The following is a 15,890-nucleotide window of genomic DNA, read 5'->3' on the forward strand; positions in this document are numbered from 1 at the left end:
GGCTAGGGGTTGTTTCTGGACAGGCCATGGGTATTATGGTAGCTCAGTCAGTCAGTCTGGCCCTGTAAAAACATGTTCATAACTGTCAAATACTTACTTCCTCTGTCTCAATTGCATTTCTTTGATTTGTTGTCTCCTCAAAACCCATTGGATGAGGTCAGAAGTCCCTCCCCTCTTCTTATCCAATGCGTTTTGAGAAGGAGGCGAGGAGAGAGGACGTGAAGAATGAAGGACATGCAATTGAGATTCTCCCCTTGTGTCCTCCATTCCTCACAACGCACATTGGGGGAAGGTTCCTCCCCTCGGGCTCCAATGTAATTACAATGCGAGGCAAGAAGTGGAGGAAACAAGGACAGAGGAAGCAATAATGTGATGTCTAGTTTGCACACACACACACACACACACACACACACACACACACACACACACACACACAGTTTTAAGAGTTTACTGATTATAATAATATTATTTTTATTATTATTATCAAACCATTTAGGAATTTTGACCCTGATGTCAAAAATTGGTCCCTTTATTTATAGAAAGACCCATATGCTGTTTTATCTTGCCAGCCATTGGTGGATGTTGGCTTTCAACGGTCATCGTTAAAAAGAATAGGCCTCCAATGTGAGATGAGAACTGATAATTGGTCCCTAGATCCCCTGGAATCGGGAGCCCTGAGCAGATCGCCAGCTCCACACACCCATCCCTTCTTTAGCAGTTTTCCCCATTACACAGAACGACTCTGCTGACAAACACAGGCTCTGGTTCTACTGTTTTTTGTAGCTGTTCCCAACACGGAAGTAACAGGTGCTGTGTCGGCAACAGTGTGCTGGACTGTGTAGCTCTAGCTAATTGGCATTTGAGAGAGAGCCTGCTAGTGTTGGAAGAGCTCCAAGAACTTGGCTATGATGTATATACGCAGGCCTGGCCTGTGACATTGTAATTTAAAGGAATGGATGGAGAGAGCTGAAGGTGTGAGGGTTATAAATGCTTGCCCTTTGACGAAAGCAACTTTCCACAATGAAGCTGAGACGTCTATTAATAAGTCCTCGAAATGGAGCTAGAATAAATCATTTATAGATTATTCTAGATTTTATTCATCATTCTTTTACTTGTTTGAACTACTTGTTGAGTCCTTGATTAGTTTTGAATGCCGATTCTCACCCACCATGACCATAGAAAAAGATGGAGCTTGGAAGCTCTAACCCTGGCAATTTGACTGATAAACTCATGGGTACATTCGCAATGTCTACCTTGTATTGTGATGCAATAATTCCCATGTAATTTTGGAATGTTCTATCAACTGATGCTGGATTGCCATGGTAATGTAGAATGTTCATTTAAATGATGTGGCTATTTGTAATGTCAGTTGAGTTCACTTTACAAATCACAGCACATATTGAAGGGTACACTTCCTGCTTTTACTTCCTGGCATCATGGGTACCATCAATTTCTGCCAGTCCACCCATGCGCCAAATACAACAGGTGTAGTAGACCTAATCTAGCTAATATTTTCTAAGGGATGATTAGTAGTGTTTGGAAGTGTTTTGTGTGATGGTGATGCTGCTTTTTAGTCCAGGACTAGGCTTAATCTGTCCCAGAAACTGTCCCAATACCACTATACAGATCATTATGATTGAATCAAATCAAATGTATTTGTCACATGCGCCGAATACAACAGGTGTAGTAGACCTTACCGTGAAATGCTTACTTTACAAGTCCTTAACGAACAATGAAGTTCAAGAAATGGAATTAAGAAAATATTTACTAAATAAACTGAAGTAAAAAAATACAATAAAAAAGTAATGCAAGAAAATGGCATAACAATAACAAGGCTGTATAGAGGGGGTACCGGTACCGAGTCAGTGTGCGGGGGTACAGGTTAGTCCAGGTAATATGTACACGTAGGTAGGGGTAAAGTGACTACGCATAAATAATAAACAGCGAGTAGCAGCTGAGTAAAAATAAATGGGGGGAGAAGTACTCCAGATATAACGAACTGACCCTAGCCCCCCGACACATAAACTACTGCAGCATAAATACTGGAGGCTGAGACAGGAGGGGTCAGGAGACACTGTGGCACTATCAGCTACTTTTGTTTTGCTCACATTGAGGGAGAGGTTGTTGACCTGGCAGGACACTGCCAGGTCTCTGACATCCTTCCTATAAGTGGTATCATAGTTGTCAGTGATCAGGCCTACCACTGTTGTGTCATCAGCAAACTTAATGATGTTGGAGTTGCGATTGGCCACGCAGTCGTGGGTGAACAGGGAGTACAGGAGGGGACTAAGCACGTAACCCCGAGGGGCCCAAGTGTTGAGGATCAGTGTGGCAGATGTGTTGTTGCCTACCCTTATCACCTGGGCATGGTCCGTCAGGAAGTCCAGAATCCAGTTGCAGAGGGGGGTGTTTAGTCCCAGGGTCCTTAGCTTAATGATGATCTTTGTGGGCACTATAGGGTTGAACGCTGAGCTGTAGTCAATGAACAGCATTCTCACATAGGTGTTCGTTTTGTCTAGGTGGGAAAGGGCAGTGTGGAGTGCAATAGAGATTGCGTCATCTGTAGATCTGTTATGGCGCTATGCGAATTGGAGTGGGTCTAGGGTTTCCGGCATGATGGTGTTGATGTGAGCCATGACCAGCCTTTCAAAGCATTTCATGGCTACCGATGTGAGTGCTACGGGGCAGTAATCATTTAGGCAGGTTACCTTAGTGTTCTTGGGCACAGGGACTATGGTGGTCTGTTTGAAACATGTAGATATTACAGACTCGGTCAGGGAGAGGTTGAAAAAGTCAGTGAAGACTCTTGCCAGTTGGTCCGCACATGCTTTGAGTACACGTCCTGGTAATCCGTCTGGCCCCGCGGCTTTGTGAATGTTGATCTATTTAAAGGTCTTGCTCACATCGGCATAATCACGCTTTCCGTAGCCATCATTGACTTGAATGGAGACCCCCTTTATATTAATTTTATTTCTATGTTCATGACATCATGCTGATGATTCTTAGCAGATTCATTAACCCTCATGCTACCAACTTATTTTACCAACTGGGGTCATTTTGGCCCCAAGAACAAACTGTTTGAAAAAGCAACAATAATTGCAAAACATTAACTTATTAAAACATAATTACACATGTAAATAATGTTATCTGAAATTTAAAAAATCCAAAACAGACTGTTGTTTTAGCAACATTACAGTTAATTTGCATATTTTGCGAAACAAAGATGTACCCTTAAATAATGTGCAACTTTTTTCCGAAGGACAATCCACATTAATACTAAGAAGCTGATTTATCATCATTTCATTGTAGTATCATTTAGTTTTTGCTAGTTATTTTTGCTAGTTATTGAAAAAACGGATTCGTTCATTGATCCTGGGAGACAATTACCAAAAATAAGGCTTAGTTCTTTATTTACTTACCCCACTGCCAGCATTAGCATCACTGTGAACCCATGGGAGTGGTAGGATGGCAGGATGCTTCCTAAAGCATGCTCAAACCCTAAATGTGACTTCAAACCAAATGTTATAGCAACCCAAATACCATAACAAGTTGCACATATAGAATATTGGAGGATATTATACTAATTCTGGTATTTATATAACATTAACGTAGACTAACTATATTTTGAATAATACAAATCAATACAGCACTATGTGTACATTCAGATGGTAGCTGGTTTCTGCATTACAGTTCTACCAAGTATTCATACCACAGACAGACTTTATGACCTCAATGATTGGAAGTCTATGGGTATCTACTAGCATACTAGCAGATACCCAGTGACTTCCAGTCATTGCGCTAACACTAGTTAGCATTGGCTTGTGAAACTATATCTACCTTCTTTCATATTGGACACAGAGACATAAAAATGGTATCCACTAGTTCATATGACTCTGGGGAAGTAGATAAAGGGTATAATTGCCATATTCATGAAATACTCCTTTAAGGAGCTTTGGAGATTATTCCACATGAGAGGCGCAAAAAAAACTGAAAGCAGATTTACTTAACTCCGTGGAGATTGAAAGGATCTTCAGGGTTAGCCATCCCTGAGTCCAGGTCTGGTAACTGTGTGGTGATTGAAGGGATCTTCAGGGTTAGCCATCCCTGAGTCCAGGTCTGGTAACTGTGTGGTGATTGAAGGTATCTTCAGGGTTAGCCATCCCTGAGTCCAGGTCTGGTAACTGTGTGGTGATTGAAGGTATCTTCAGGGTTAGCCATCCCTGAGTCCAGGTCTGGTAACTGTGTGGTGATTGAAGGGATCTTCAGGGTTAGCCATCCCTGAGTCCAGGTCTGGTAACTGTGTGGTGATTGAAGGGATCTTCAGGGTTAGCCATCCCTGAGTCCAGGTCTGGTAACTGTGTGGTGATTGAAGGTATCTTCAGGGTTAGCCATCCCTGAGTCCAGGTCTGGTAACTGTGTGGTGATTGAAGGTATCTTCAGGGTTAGCCATCCCTGAGTCCAGGTCTGGTAACTGTGTGGTGATTGAAGGTATCTTCAGGGTTAGCCATCCCTGAGTCCAGGTCTGGTAACTGTGTGGTGATTGAAGGGATCTTCAGGGTTAGCCATCCCTGAGTCCAGGTCTGGTAACTGTGTGGTGATTGAAGGTATCTTCAGGGTTAGCCATCCCTGAGTCCAGGTCTGGTAACTGTGTGGTGATTGAAGGGATCTTCAGGGTTAGCCATCCCTGAGTCCAGGTCTGGTAACTGTGTGGTGATTGAAGGGATCTTCAGGGTTAGCCATCCCTGAGTCCAGGTCTGGTAACTGTGTGGTGATTGAAGGGATCTTCAGGGTTAGCCATCCCTGAGTCCAGGTCTGGTAACTGTGTGGTGATTGAAAGGATCTTCAGGGTTAGCCATCCCTGAGTCCAGGTCTGGTAACTGTGTGGTGATTGAAGGGATCTTCAGGGTTAGCCATCCCTGAGTCCAGGTCTGGTAACTGTGTGGTGATTGAAAGGATCTTCAGGGTTAGCCATCCCTGAGTCCAGGTCTGGTAACTGTGTGGTGATTGAAGGTATCTTCAGGGTTAGCCATCCCTGAGTCCAGGTCTGGTAACTGTGTGGTGATTGAAGGGATCTTCAGGGTTAGCCATCCCTGAGTCCAGGTCTGGTAACTGTGTGGTGATTGAAGGTATCTTCAGGGTTAGCCATCCCTGAGTCCGGGTCTGGTAACTGTGTGGTGATTGAAGGGATCTTCAGGGTTAGCCATCCCTGAGTCCAGGTCTGGTAACTGTGTGGTGATTGAAGGGATCTTCAGGGTTAGCCATCCCTGAGTCCAGGTCTGGTAACTGTGTGGTGATTGAAGGTATCTTCAGGGTTAGCCATCCCTGAGTCCAGGTCTGGTAACTGTGTGGTGATTGAAGGTATCTTCAGGGTTAGCCATCCCTGAGTCCAGGTCTGGTAACTGTGTGGTGATTGAAAGGATCTTCAGGGTTAGCCATCCCTGAGTCCAGGTCTGGTAACTGTGTGGTGATTGAAGGGATCTTCAGGGTTAGCCATCCCTGAGTCCAGGTCTGGTAACTGTGTGGTGATTGAAGGGATCTTCAGGGTTAGCCATCCCTGAGTCCGGGTCTGGTAAGTTATACATCTGAAGGTTAACAAGGAGGTAAGGTATGGCAGAAGTTTATGCAAGATGGCTTTGTAGACTAAAAGAGTGCAATGCAGACCAAGTCTTCAAAGAGGGACAGCCTACTTGCTGATACAAAATGCAATGATGTGTACTGAACCTATCGCTCGTAAGAAAGCACAATGCTCTATGATAAACTGCATCAAATTGCTTCAATACAGTGGCAGCGGCATTCATATAGAAGATATCGCCATAGCCAATAACTGAAATTAATGTTGACTGAATGATTTGTTTGCTATTTAATGTTCCTATTAAATAAGCCTATGACTCCAGTTGGCGGCAGGTAGCTTAGCGGTTAAGAGCATTGGGCCAGAGCATTGGGCCATGTGCCCTTGAGCAAGGCTGTAATGCTTGTCGTCTGGGGAAAGAGAGGAGGACCAAAATGCAGCGTGATGATTATCCATTTTAATAGAATACTTTAACAACGAACAAAAAAAACTATAAACCGACAACCTGAACAAAGACGAAACAATCCCATACCGTGAACACAGGAAACAGGAACAATCACCCACAACCCACAATACAAAACAGGCTACCTAAATATGGTTCTCAATCAGGGACAATGATTGACAGCTGCCTCTGATTGAGAACCATACCAGGCCAAACACAGAAATAGAAAATCATAGACAAACTAACATAGACAAGTCACGCCCTGACCATACTAAAACAAAAGACAAAACAAAGGATCTAAGGTCAGAACGTGACAAATGCACTTAACCCTAATTGCTCCTGTATTTCGCTCTGGATAAGAGTGACTGCTAAATTACTCAAATGTAAAATGTAGTTTGAGGGCTCCTACTGATATGTATTAACCATAGATGAGTAACAGGGGACGCTGCATTGAAGCCACCGCGCAGCCATCTTGGTATTCCTTCTCCATTGTAAAAAAGATTTTGAAAGCAAAAGAAATACATTTATTAATGTCTACATTATGTTATATTACAGATACCTAAATGCATGCTTGAACATTATATTAAGAGAACTGAACAATTATTAAAAACATATTCCTTCAAATATTTTTCTGAGTACTAATGTCACTGTCCCGACTACAACAAATAAATGCTTAAATACATGTAATTTTGTCTTTGAAACATTTAATTGAAATATTTTTGAATTCCTTTCCTGTGGAGGACTGCTCCTTCCAATGAGTTAATGGCGCTTGTGGCTTCAAAGCCTCTCATTGGCCATTTCATAGCATCAGCAATCCAAGGTTTATACACATCATTGCTTACTACCCCATGAGGCATCAATTTTGCAAATGATGGGATCTGTAAGAATGTATAAATTACCAAGCGATACAGTCACTCATGTACAACAGTGTTCTTAACTTCTTGTCCTGTAGGGCTGCAGAGTTTTACTAGCTTTTGACCCAGGACAACATTAGTTTTGAAATATTTGTGTTGTTGGTTAATTGATGTAATTTGACACCAAACAAATACATATTGATCCACTCCAACCAGAGATAACAGTACATACATTAAATAATTATGAGGATTTTCACAATAAAGCCCAAAGGCTCATTTCTATTGTGGTCACATGATTTTTGTGTCATGTGACAAAAAGCCCACATGTACTGCTGCTCTCCAGGATCAGGATTGAAGGAACACAGCTGCATTTTCCAGTGTGATTTCTTCACACAACACTTGATTAACTGGTCACCCCAATTGATCATGAAATCAATTACTCTATAAAGTATTGGAAATTATGTCAATTTGGCATTTTAGAATATTTCATGTCTCGTTTGAAATGCTGTGGTTAGTTGATATAGGATGAAACTTTTTATTTTCTATTCATCCACTAGGGGGAAGCTAGTCTTTGTAAAGATCTCCCCCAGTGCAAAGGTGAAGTCTGAGTTAAATCGTATTTCTCTCAATATGATAACATTTTCATGATCGTTGCACATAATTTTCTGTAGATCTTAATTTCAATATCCCAATGATCTATGCAATCAATTAATGCATCTCTAAACAACACTTTTTTTGTGTGTGCAATTCCTCAGTTCTCCCTCTGTTTTACGATTTCTATGACCCTTTAGACCCAATGTCTATCACCCATTATCTTTTTTTTCCGTGCTGTGTGTGTGTGTGTGTGTGTGTGTGTGTGTGTGTGTGTGTGTGTGTGTGTGTGTGTGTGTGTGTGTGTGTGTGTGTGTGTGTGTGTGTGTGTGTATGTGTGTTTATGCGTTTATGCGTGTGTGTATGTGTGTGTATGTGTGTATGTGTGTTTATGCGTGTGTGTGTGTATGTGTGTGTGTATGTGTGTGTATGTTTGTGTATGGGTGTGCGTGTGTGTTTGACATACTTGGCATCTAACCAGCGACCTCAGTAATCCAGTAGTAATCCTATCTCCCCATTGAAACATTCCTGGTTCCAGAGCTGTACAAACTGATAGATATACAGTATATATGTATAGATCTGAACTAATGTACATCAAATCAAATATACTGTTCAAAAACCCTTGGTGTTAAAGGAGTGGAGGTGTATGTTTAGTAGATGCATGGGGATAAGTGAAGGGGTTATAGAGGTCACAAGGGACTGCCCTACTACTGTGTATGCTAGAGGAGCAGTTCTGTAAACACTCTCTTTCAGCATGGTCCCTAAATAGAAAGAAACACAAAGCAGGTCATAGCCTCTGCAACCCTTCTGTCCCCTGGCCAACACGGTCTGCATTGTTTTGGTTTACCTAACGCTTCGGGGGGAAGTTTCCCCTCCCCTTACAGAAAAACCATAGGAGTTTATGTGAAATCATGTGTTTTTGATCCTAACCTTAATCATTGGGAAAATGATAAATTGATCCCAGATCAGTATCTAGGGGCAACTTTACCGTACACCTTATAGCCAAAACCATAGTTACATTTGTGTAGAAACAGCCTGAAAAGTAGGGCAGCAAACATGTCCCTTAACTTCACTCCGTCTGCTCATTTGAATCAGAACTTTCCCGAAAATGATTTGATGTCTGCGTTGTGTTACAAAACACAAGCCGAGTGTATTAAGCCATGCTGAATAGATGAAGGCTTAACAAAATCAGTGCTTTGTGGCAGAGTGTTGACACTCTCTATCCCATGCAATCTGGTACAGTATTTTTGATCCCACTGTGTGCTTTTGTGCCACTTCAGCCTGAGGTTGTGCAAGCGCAAGTTGCAGTCTTTTCTTATGTTTTGCTTGGATTCATTTGACTTTAGGAATTTCCTTGGACACATTTTAAATACAAGAATGAGAGCGTAGATGGTAAGTGAACAAGAGACATTTTGTGTGTGTGTGTGTGTGTGTGTGTGTGTGTGTGTGTGTGTGTGTGTGTGTGTGTGTGTGTGTGTGTGTGTGTGTGTGTGTGTGTGTGTGTGTGTGTGTGTGTGTGTGTGTGTGTGTGTGTGTGTGTGTGTGTGTGTGTGTGCGTTCATCCGTGTGTGTATACCAGGTTTAAACATTTATTTTTGATAGTGTTGGACATGTACACAATAATAGTTGGGGTACTGATTGAAGAATCACCTTGGCCAAAAGTCAAACAAATAGCGAGGTACTGCTCAGCATCAACGGTTAATGGCAGAATGTCTCTGTATTGTGGAGATGAGGTTTTATACCCTGGTCTACTATTAAGACAATTCAGCTGTTTATGATTTAGAGGGACTCATAGGTTAAAGAGACTGTGTAACTTTGAAAATAGTTAGTTTCTCTGTACTCACAATGTTTCATTGTGGTTTCAGTTATTCATTTCCAATTAAGCGTATTCTACTTTTACATTAACTTATTGTATATAATATAATATAATGATACTTAGTGTGTGTGTCCTCAGATGGGGGAGCGGAGCAGCTCGGAGCACGGTGGGAAGGACCAGACACCGATCAGTGTGAAAGTCTCTGAAGTGAGTACCCTGTGGACACCCCTCTCTGCCTACCACACATACACAATTCATGTCTCAAGGCTTAAAAATCCTTCTTTAACCCATCTCCTCCCCTTCAACTGATTTAAGTGTATTTATGAAGTGACATCAATAAGGGATCATAGATTTCAGCTGGATTCACCTGGTCAGTCCATGTCATGGAAAGAGCAGGTGTTCTTACTGTTTTGTACATTTAGTGTATGTTCTTTTTAAATTCTGTCGTACTACGCTACTGGCCTCTTGTTGTTAAAGTGAAAGTTTTCTCAACATTGTCTGATTGGTGGTGAGCTGGCAATGTCAGCGTGATCCAGGATCTATTGACCTATCATCTCTCAGGTCAACAGCATAGGTTAAACACGTAAAAAAAATGGCCAGTCAACAGCAATGTTTCGGAGACCCAGAGGGTTCAACATCAGCGGCTTCTCCACTGCGGGGCCAGAGGGGTCTTTATGAGGGAGACAACACCGAATGTTGACTTAAACTGTTGATGGCTTTCTAGGCAGTACCAAGAGGCAGCATTATGGACAGGCTTTGAAGCCCCAGGTGTGGGAAAACACACAGACTTGTAGGCTCAAGGCACAGAGCTTTTATCACCGGCTGGAGAGCTATACACTGGGGCTATGGGAAAACAGTTTCTAGTAGCTTCTCTGGACGCCTAGCCTTTTGCCGGTGTGAGCAGAGCACCACTTTATCAAGACCTCTCAGACGTGACACACTTTGAATTCTTGTAAATAGAATTAGATTCCCCCCCCCCATAGTCAATTATGGTAGTTTCTTATTGCAATATAAAATTCCTAATTTATTGAATAGAAATCGGATAGAAAATTCCAACAGAAAATGGAGCCCTGAACTAGAGGAATAGAAAAACAACACGGAACAGAGAGAGGTGGCCGGAGGAGTGAAGGTGTGTACTGTAGCATGAGAAATCTGTCAAAGCTTAGTCATGTTGTGTGGGTCCTGAACAGATGATTGTTTGGATACAGAGCTTGCTAGAGATAGGGGAGCTCAGCTAACAATTGCTTCCTGTTTCTCAAGCCCCTCCTCTCTCTCTCTCTCTTTCTGTCTTTCTCGCTCTCTCTCTCTTTCTGTCTTTCTCGCTCTCTCTCTCTCTCTCTCTCTCTCTCTCTCTCTTTCTCTCTCTCTCTCTCTCTCTCTCTCTCTCTCTCTCTCTCTCTCTCTCTCTCTCTCTCTCTCTCTCTCTCTCTCCCTCTCCCTCTCCCTCTCTCTCTCCTCTCTCTCCCTCTCTCCCTCTCTCTCTCTCTCTCTCTCTCTCTCTCTCTCTCTCTCTCTCTCTCTCTCTCTCTCTCTCTCTCTCTCTCTCTCTCTCTCTCTCTCTCTCTCCTCTCTCTCCCTCTCTCTCTCTCTCTCTCTCTCTCTCTCTCTCTCTCTCTCCTCTCTCTCTCCTCTCTCTCTCTCTCTCTCTCTCTCTCTCTCTCTCTCTCTCTCTCTCTCTCTCTCTCTCTCTCCCCCTCTCTCTCTCTCTCCCTCCCTCTCTCTCTCTCTCTCTCTCTCTCTCTCTCTCTCTCTCTCTCTCTCTCTCTCTCTCTCTCTCTCTCTCTCTCTCTCTCTCTCTCTCTCTCTCTCTCTCTCTCTCTCTCTCTCTCTCTCTCTCTCTCTCTCTCTCTCTCTCTCTCTCTCTCTCTCTCTCTCTCTCTCTCTCTCTCTCTCTCCCCCTCTCTCTCTCTCTCTCCCTCCCTCTCTCTCTCTCTCTCTCTCTCTCTCTCTCCCCTCCCTGTATGTAAGGCAGTGACACTAGCAGTTATTGCCACCTCTCGCCCTCACAGCCAACCCCAGTACCTTCACAGAGCCAATCACTCTGGTGAGACACACTCTGCCCATAACTTTGATTTTGGAAGTTCACAAGCATGATACAGAGAGTCTCCGATTATAGACCCTATCTAATCAATGTCCCTGTATTTTTATCAGGGCATTCAGACCTAACCAGCTTTCCATGATTCATTAAAACATACTGCTCATTGGGAAAGTGTGTTAGAATTATTTGATTAACATAGTCAAGGCGACTCATTGCATTGCTTTTATTTTAATGTGCGTTTAATTGTATTTCATCTAAACAATATATATTTCATAATCATGTTGTGAACATTAAATTACAAATAACCCAATAGCCTTGTCATAAAGCATTAGTACAAATGAATACTAATCTTACAAGCCACAGGAGTGATCTGAGCAAAGGTGCAAATCAACGACTGTAAAATGTAGTTAAAATTCAGAAGCTCTTCTTCCATAGTCTGGGCAACAAGAAGCTCAGCAAAGTACATGAGATTATCCCTGCACAAGGGCGGGGGATATGGTCTAAGAGCTTGAGACCAGAATAAAGTGATTATATCATCTAACTACAGAAACGTAGGTAACAGCAGCTTGAGATGTACCATGTCACTGTTTGGAGTTGCACTGCTTATTTTGCCTTTTGGGCAGGATCTTTTTTTTTTTGAGAATCAAAGTTACTACCTGGAATGAATTCCGCACAGTGCTTTGTAGACATGCAGACCTTTTTGATATAGGTATGTTACAGCTGGGCTGGAACAAAAGCCTGCACACTTCGGCCCTTATTATTGTCCATCCCTGATCTCAAATGTATTCTACTTCAGACGTTGTCTCCATGTCATGAAAAGGCCATGGTCAAGGTCAAACACTAAAGTAGACTAAATAAAAACCTGTCTCTCTTATGTCCTGACTCCTCTGTGCATGTATCCACTGTGTCAGTTACATCCAGAATTCACAATACCTCACTTATACCTATCGATGAGAGGCAGCAAAGTTAAATCATTCACCCTACATAATCTAATCAGGCGAAGCCAGCTTGAGTCCCATCTGCTGAAAAGATTAGCCTTAGTAAACACCCCCTCTGAGCTGTGTGTGTGAATAGATAGTCAGTGCATTTGTGAGTGGAGGGCGCTGCTATGTCCACAAAATGAAAGCAGTAATCAAAGTGCTTTTATGTGAGGAACTTCAATCAGAGGACCAATCATTCTACAGGCAGCAGGTAAATATGAGTTGAATATGAGAGAGAGACAATGAGGATAACTCTGTAATAGGGTTACCACAATACCAGTACAGCGATGCTACAGATGTAGGATCTTAATTTGATCACGCTTTTGTAAGATAACTTTAAAACGTTTAGTGTATTTGAGGTTTTAAAAGGCTTCTGAAACTTGTAATTTCCACGTTGTAATTTCAGACTTGATTTTCCCTTACAAACAAATTGCCATTAATTATAATCCGCATAATAATTCACATTTCCTGTTGCTGCAGGATTATGTTTCTGCTGTAGAAAACTGGCTCAAATTAAGATCCCACATCTGTAGGAAGTAAGGAAGGAAAGGAAACATGAAGCAGACTTCACCCAGTCAGTCATATTTGTTTATTTAACAAATAACACACACTATTCTACAAGAGTAGGTTTTAAAGAGTGATGTCTGCTCCGTGTTTTCCTTTTTGCCAAGGAAAATCTTACAACAACTCTTTAACCTTATCGCACCCGGTGGCTGTTAGTCCTCTCATGTCCAAAGCAGCGTCAATGGGCTCACTTCTGACCAAGTAACATGTGTTTGCTTGTTTAAAGTAATCCAATTATTCAAATATTTACTAACTAGGAGTAGACACGGTTTGCTAATTTGTCTGCATTTGGTTTGTTAGCTAAGCTCTTGGGCTTTATCGCATGTTGATTAAAACATTTCTGGAGCTGCAATTCCTCTAAAATCATGTAATAATATTTAATATTAATAATTTATCTACAGTGCTGTGAAAAAGTATTTTCCCCCTTTATAATTTTGTCTACTTTTGCATATTTTTGATACGGAATGTTATCAGATATTCAATCAAAACCTAATATTACATAAAGGAAACCTGAGTCAACAAATAACAGAACAATTACATACTTAGTTAATTTATTTCATAAACAAATAACCCCAAAAATTATTGGTATTTTATTGAATTAATTAACAAAGTTATGCAACACCAAACACCCCTGTGGGAAAAAGTCATTGTCCCCTTACGCCCTATATTTATTTCTCAACTTTCCTAATATTAAGCCCATTGCTTCTCTTTAAAAACAGGAGTATAGCCTACCTGGCTGGCATGAAAATGAACCATGGGAAAATCCTTCTCCATCCTCTATTTAAGTGCATAGATGACATGTATTTTCCCCCGCTGCCCCTGTTTCGAGACAGGTGTATGATAATGGTCCATTCTAATTCAAAACTAATTTCACACATATATTATTTAGTATATGTAAAGACCAGATTAATTTGAGAATAGTCTGATGGGTGACAATATTAGCCTGTCACTTGTGAAGTATGTATTAAATCAAATCAAATTGTATTAATCACATGCGCTGAATAAAGCAGGTGTAGTAGACCTTACAGTGAAATGCTTACTTACGAGCCCCTAACCAACAGTGCAGTTTCCAAAAATACAGATAAGAATAAGAGGATGCCATATTATATTATTCATATTATTATTCATATTATTATTAACTATTATGTTATGTAAAGGCCATGCATTTTCTTGGTGACTGTCTGGCTAGTTAATATAAGAGTTATATAAGAGTTGCAATGGTGAGTACTGGTATTGAAGTCAACATGACCACACAACGCAACATCAGATTCTTCTCCTCCTGGTTTGATGAGAAAAGTGTTTCATAACACAAGAGTTGTTGGGACAGCCAATGTGTGGGCCTCAAAGCAAAGAAAGGTCCGGTGTGTTAGAAATGCTTGGCTGCATTTTGGTCCCAGTCTGTCCCTGGTATCCATTGTGGGCAGCCATTATGCTGCATATTAGGAAAAACAAATGCTGTTAGTCAGTGTGCTGTGACCACATGTTTGACCTGGCTCCCCAGAGGGGGTCTGTATGTCTATGTTTGTGTTTGACCTTTGACTCGATATTGATTTGTTGCTATTAGGATGTGACCTTCGTTTAGACCTTAAGGGGTTTGGCTGTGTATCTTCTGCTTAGCTCAACAACTTATTGCAGTGTGGGGGGAGATGAGCTGAATCCCTGTTTAGATGCATTCCACACTCTTATTACTTTCAGCTGCAGTTCCAGAACAATGTGGTTAAATATAAAAGTGTTGTATTACCATAAATAGACTAGTGTTTTATAGTTTACAATAAAACACCTAAACAGGGAAGCAATAAAACAATTATAATTTATCCATAATGGGCTATTTAAGATTTGTCTCTGCAAAAAAATGGATACGTCAAACATTGCTGTATGTTTTCAATATCACGTTAGCACACTGAGCTAAAGTCTAGGCCTTAGATCTTGGCACAAACAGGGAGGTTCAAGATTATTCATCATAGTCTCATGGTAACAGACCACAACAGAAAGGCTTGACTTCTGGTATGGTTTGTGGTTCCAAATGGAAAGCATTTCAGGATCCAGCAGTCCAATAACTGAGGCCAGAATCCTTTCAAAGTGTGTTCTAGACATAGATATAGAACCATTATATATTATTTATGGTTCAAGCTCTACACACTGAAATACCGACAATGCACCTTTTTAAGTAGTGGTTCCCAACCTTTTTCTGTTACTGTACCACCAACTGCATTCTGCTGTGCCCAGAGTACCCCCGAAGTACCCCCTCGTGCATTTTACCAGTCAGCCTATGGTCTCATGAGTCTTCTCAAGTACCCCCTGTGTCCTAGTACCTCTGGTTGGGAACCACAGTTTTAAAGGGAATTTCCCCAGTGTTCGTAGAGATCCCATTCATTCAAGACAAGAGCAATGCGTTTGTCGGTCAATCCGCTTTGGATTGAGGTTTGAAACAGTATTTTCCTGTTGATTTCATTGTTCTCAACTTGTCACTGTGCAATGTTAGCTACACTAGAACTTACAGAATATCCAGGCTAAATGTGCTTTCTACAGTAGCTTGCTAGCGTTGTCTTTGAGGTGCATATTCGTGCAAAACTAGCCAGCTTGCTAGCTAGTGTAAACTCACTTGTAAACTCACTTGTCACTCTCAGCAGCCTATAGATACACAGCTGTTGAAAAAGCAAACTGTACAAAATATCAAGGAAATAGAATTTGTTGTAGTATGTCTAGCTAGCTTTGTTTTAAGGACTGTTTTTAGATCAAAACCTTGCCCTTTCTTTCATGAAATCTCTGCCTCCAAACATTCATTGTGAATCACATAAACTGACCTGCTCAACTGGAATGTAATTGAAGAGCCATATTTTAAAAGACACACACATGGATGTGCACACACGCACATAACCACACACAGACAGACGCACATACCCACACACAGACAGACGCACATACCCACACACAGACAGACGCACATACCCACACACAGACAGACGCACATACCCACACACAGACAGACGCACATACCCACACACAGACAGACACACATACCCACACACAGACAGA

The 15,890-nt window shown here is 41.6% G+C and overlaps 1 protein-coding gene and 1 long non-coding RNA gene across 50 annotated transcripts in view; both read left to right on the forward strand.

Moving 5' to 3' along the window:
• The first annotated feature begins 3,032 nt into the window (after positions 1-3,032).
• Positions 3,033-5,583, forward strand: LOC127933097 (uncharacterized). Of its 35 annotated transcripts, none has more exons than XR_008147365.1 (5): positions 3,033-4,810; positions 4,869-4,926; positions 4,985-5,126; positions 5,185-5,390; positions 5,449-5,577. It is a non-coding gene; the product is annotated as an uncharacterized LOC127933097 (long non-coding RNA). The 35 variants fall into 35 exon arrangements; XR_008147378.1 differs by lacking the exon at positions 4,869-4,926 and adding an exon at positions 4,927-4,984 and having other exon boundaries at positions 3,033-4,868; positions 5,043-5,126; positions 5,449-5,573; XR_008147380.1 differs by having other exon boundaries at positions 4,869-5,126; positions 5,185-5,216; positions 5,333-5,390; positions 5,449-5,573.
• A 3,826-nt stretch (positions 5,584-9,409) lies between these two features.
• Positions 9,410-15,890, forward strand: part of LOC118389840 (disks large homolog 2) — a 294,551-nt gene continuing 288,070 nt past the window's right edge. For 14 of the 15 annotated variants that reach the window (XR_008147349.1, XM_052529619.1, XM_052529613.1 and 11 more), the window contains exon 1: positions 9,410-9,479. Coding sequence is in view for 14 of the 15 variants with exons in the window: in XM_052529619.1 (XP_052385579.1) it covers positions 9,411-9,479 (69 nt within the window). In the remaining variant the exon portion in view is untranslated. Of the gene's footprint in view, positions 9,480-12,384; positions 12,502-15,890 lie in introns of those variants that run through there. The other variant, XM_052529621.1, reaches the window with a different exon arrangement.

This window comes from Oncorhynchus keta, chromosome 11 (genome assembly GCF_023373465.1).
Source record: "Oncorhynchus keta strain PuntledgeMale-10-30-2019 chromosome 11, Oket_V2, whole genome shotgun sequence".
Classification (NCBI taxonomy): Eukaryota; Metazoa; Chordata; class Actinopteri; order Salmoniformes; family Salmonidae; genus Oncorhynchus; species Oncorhynchus keta.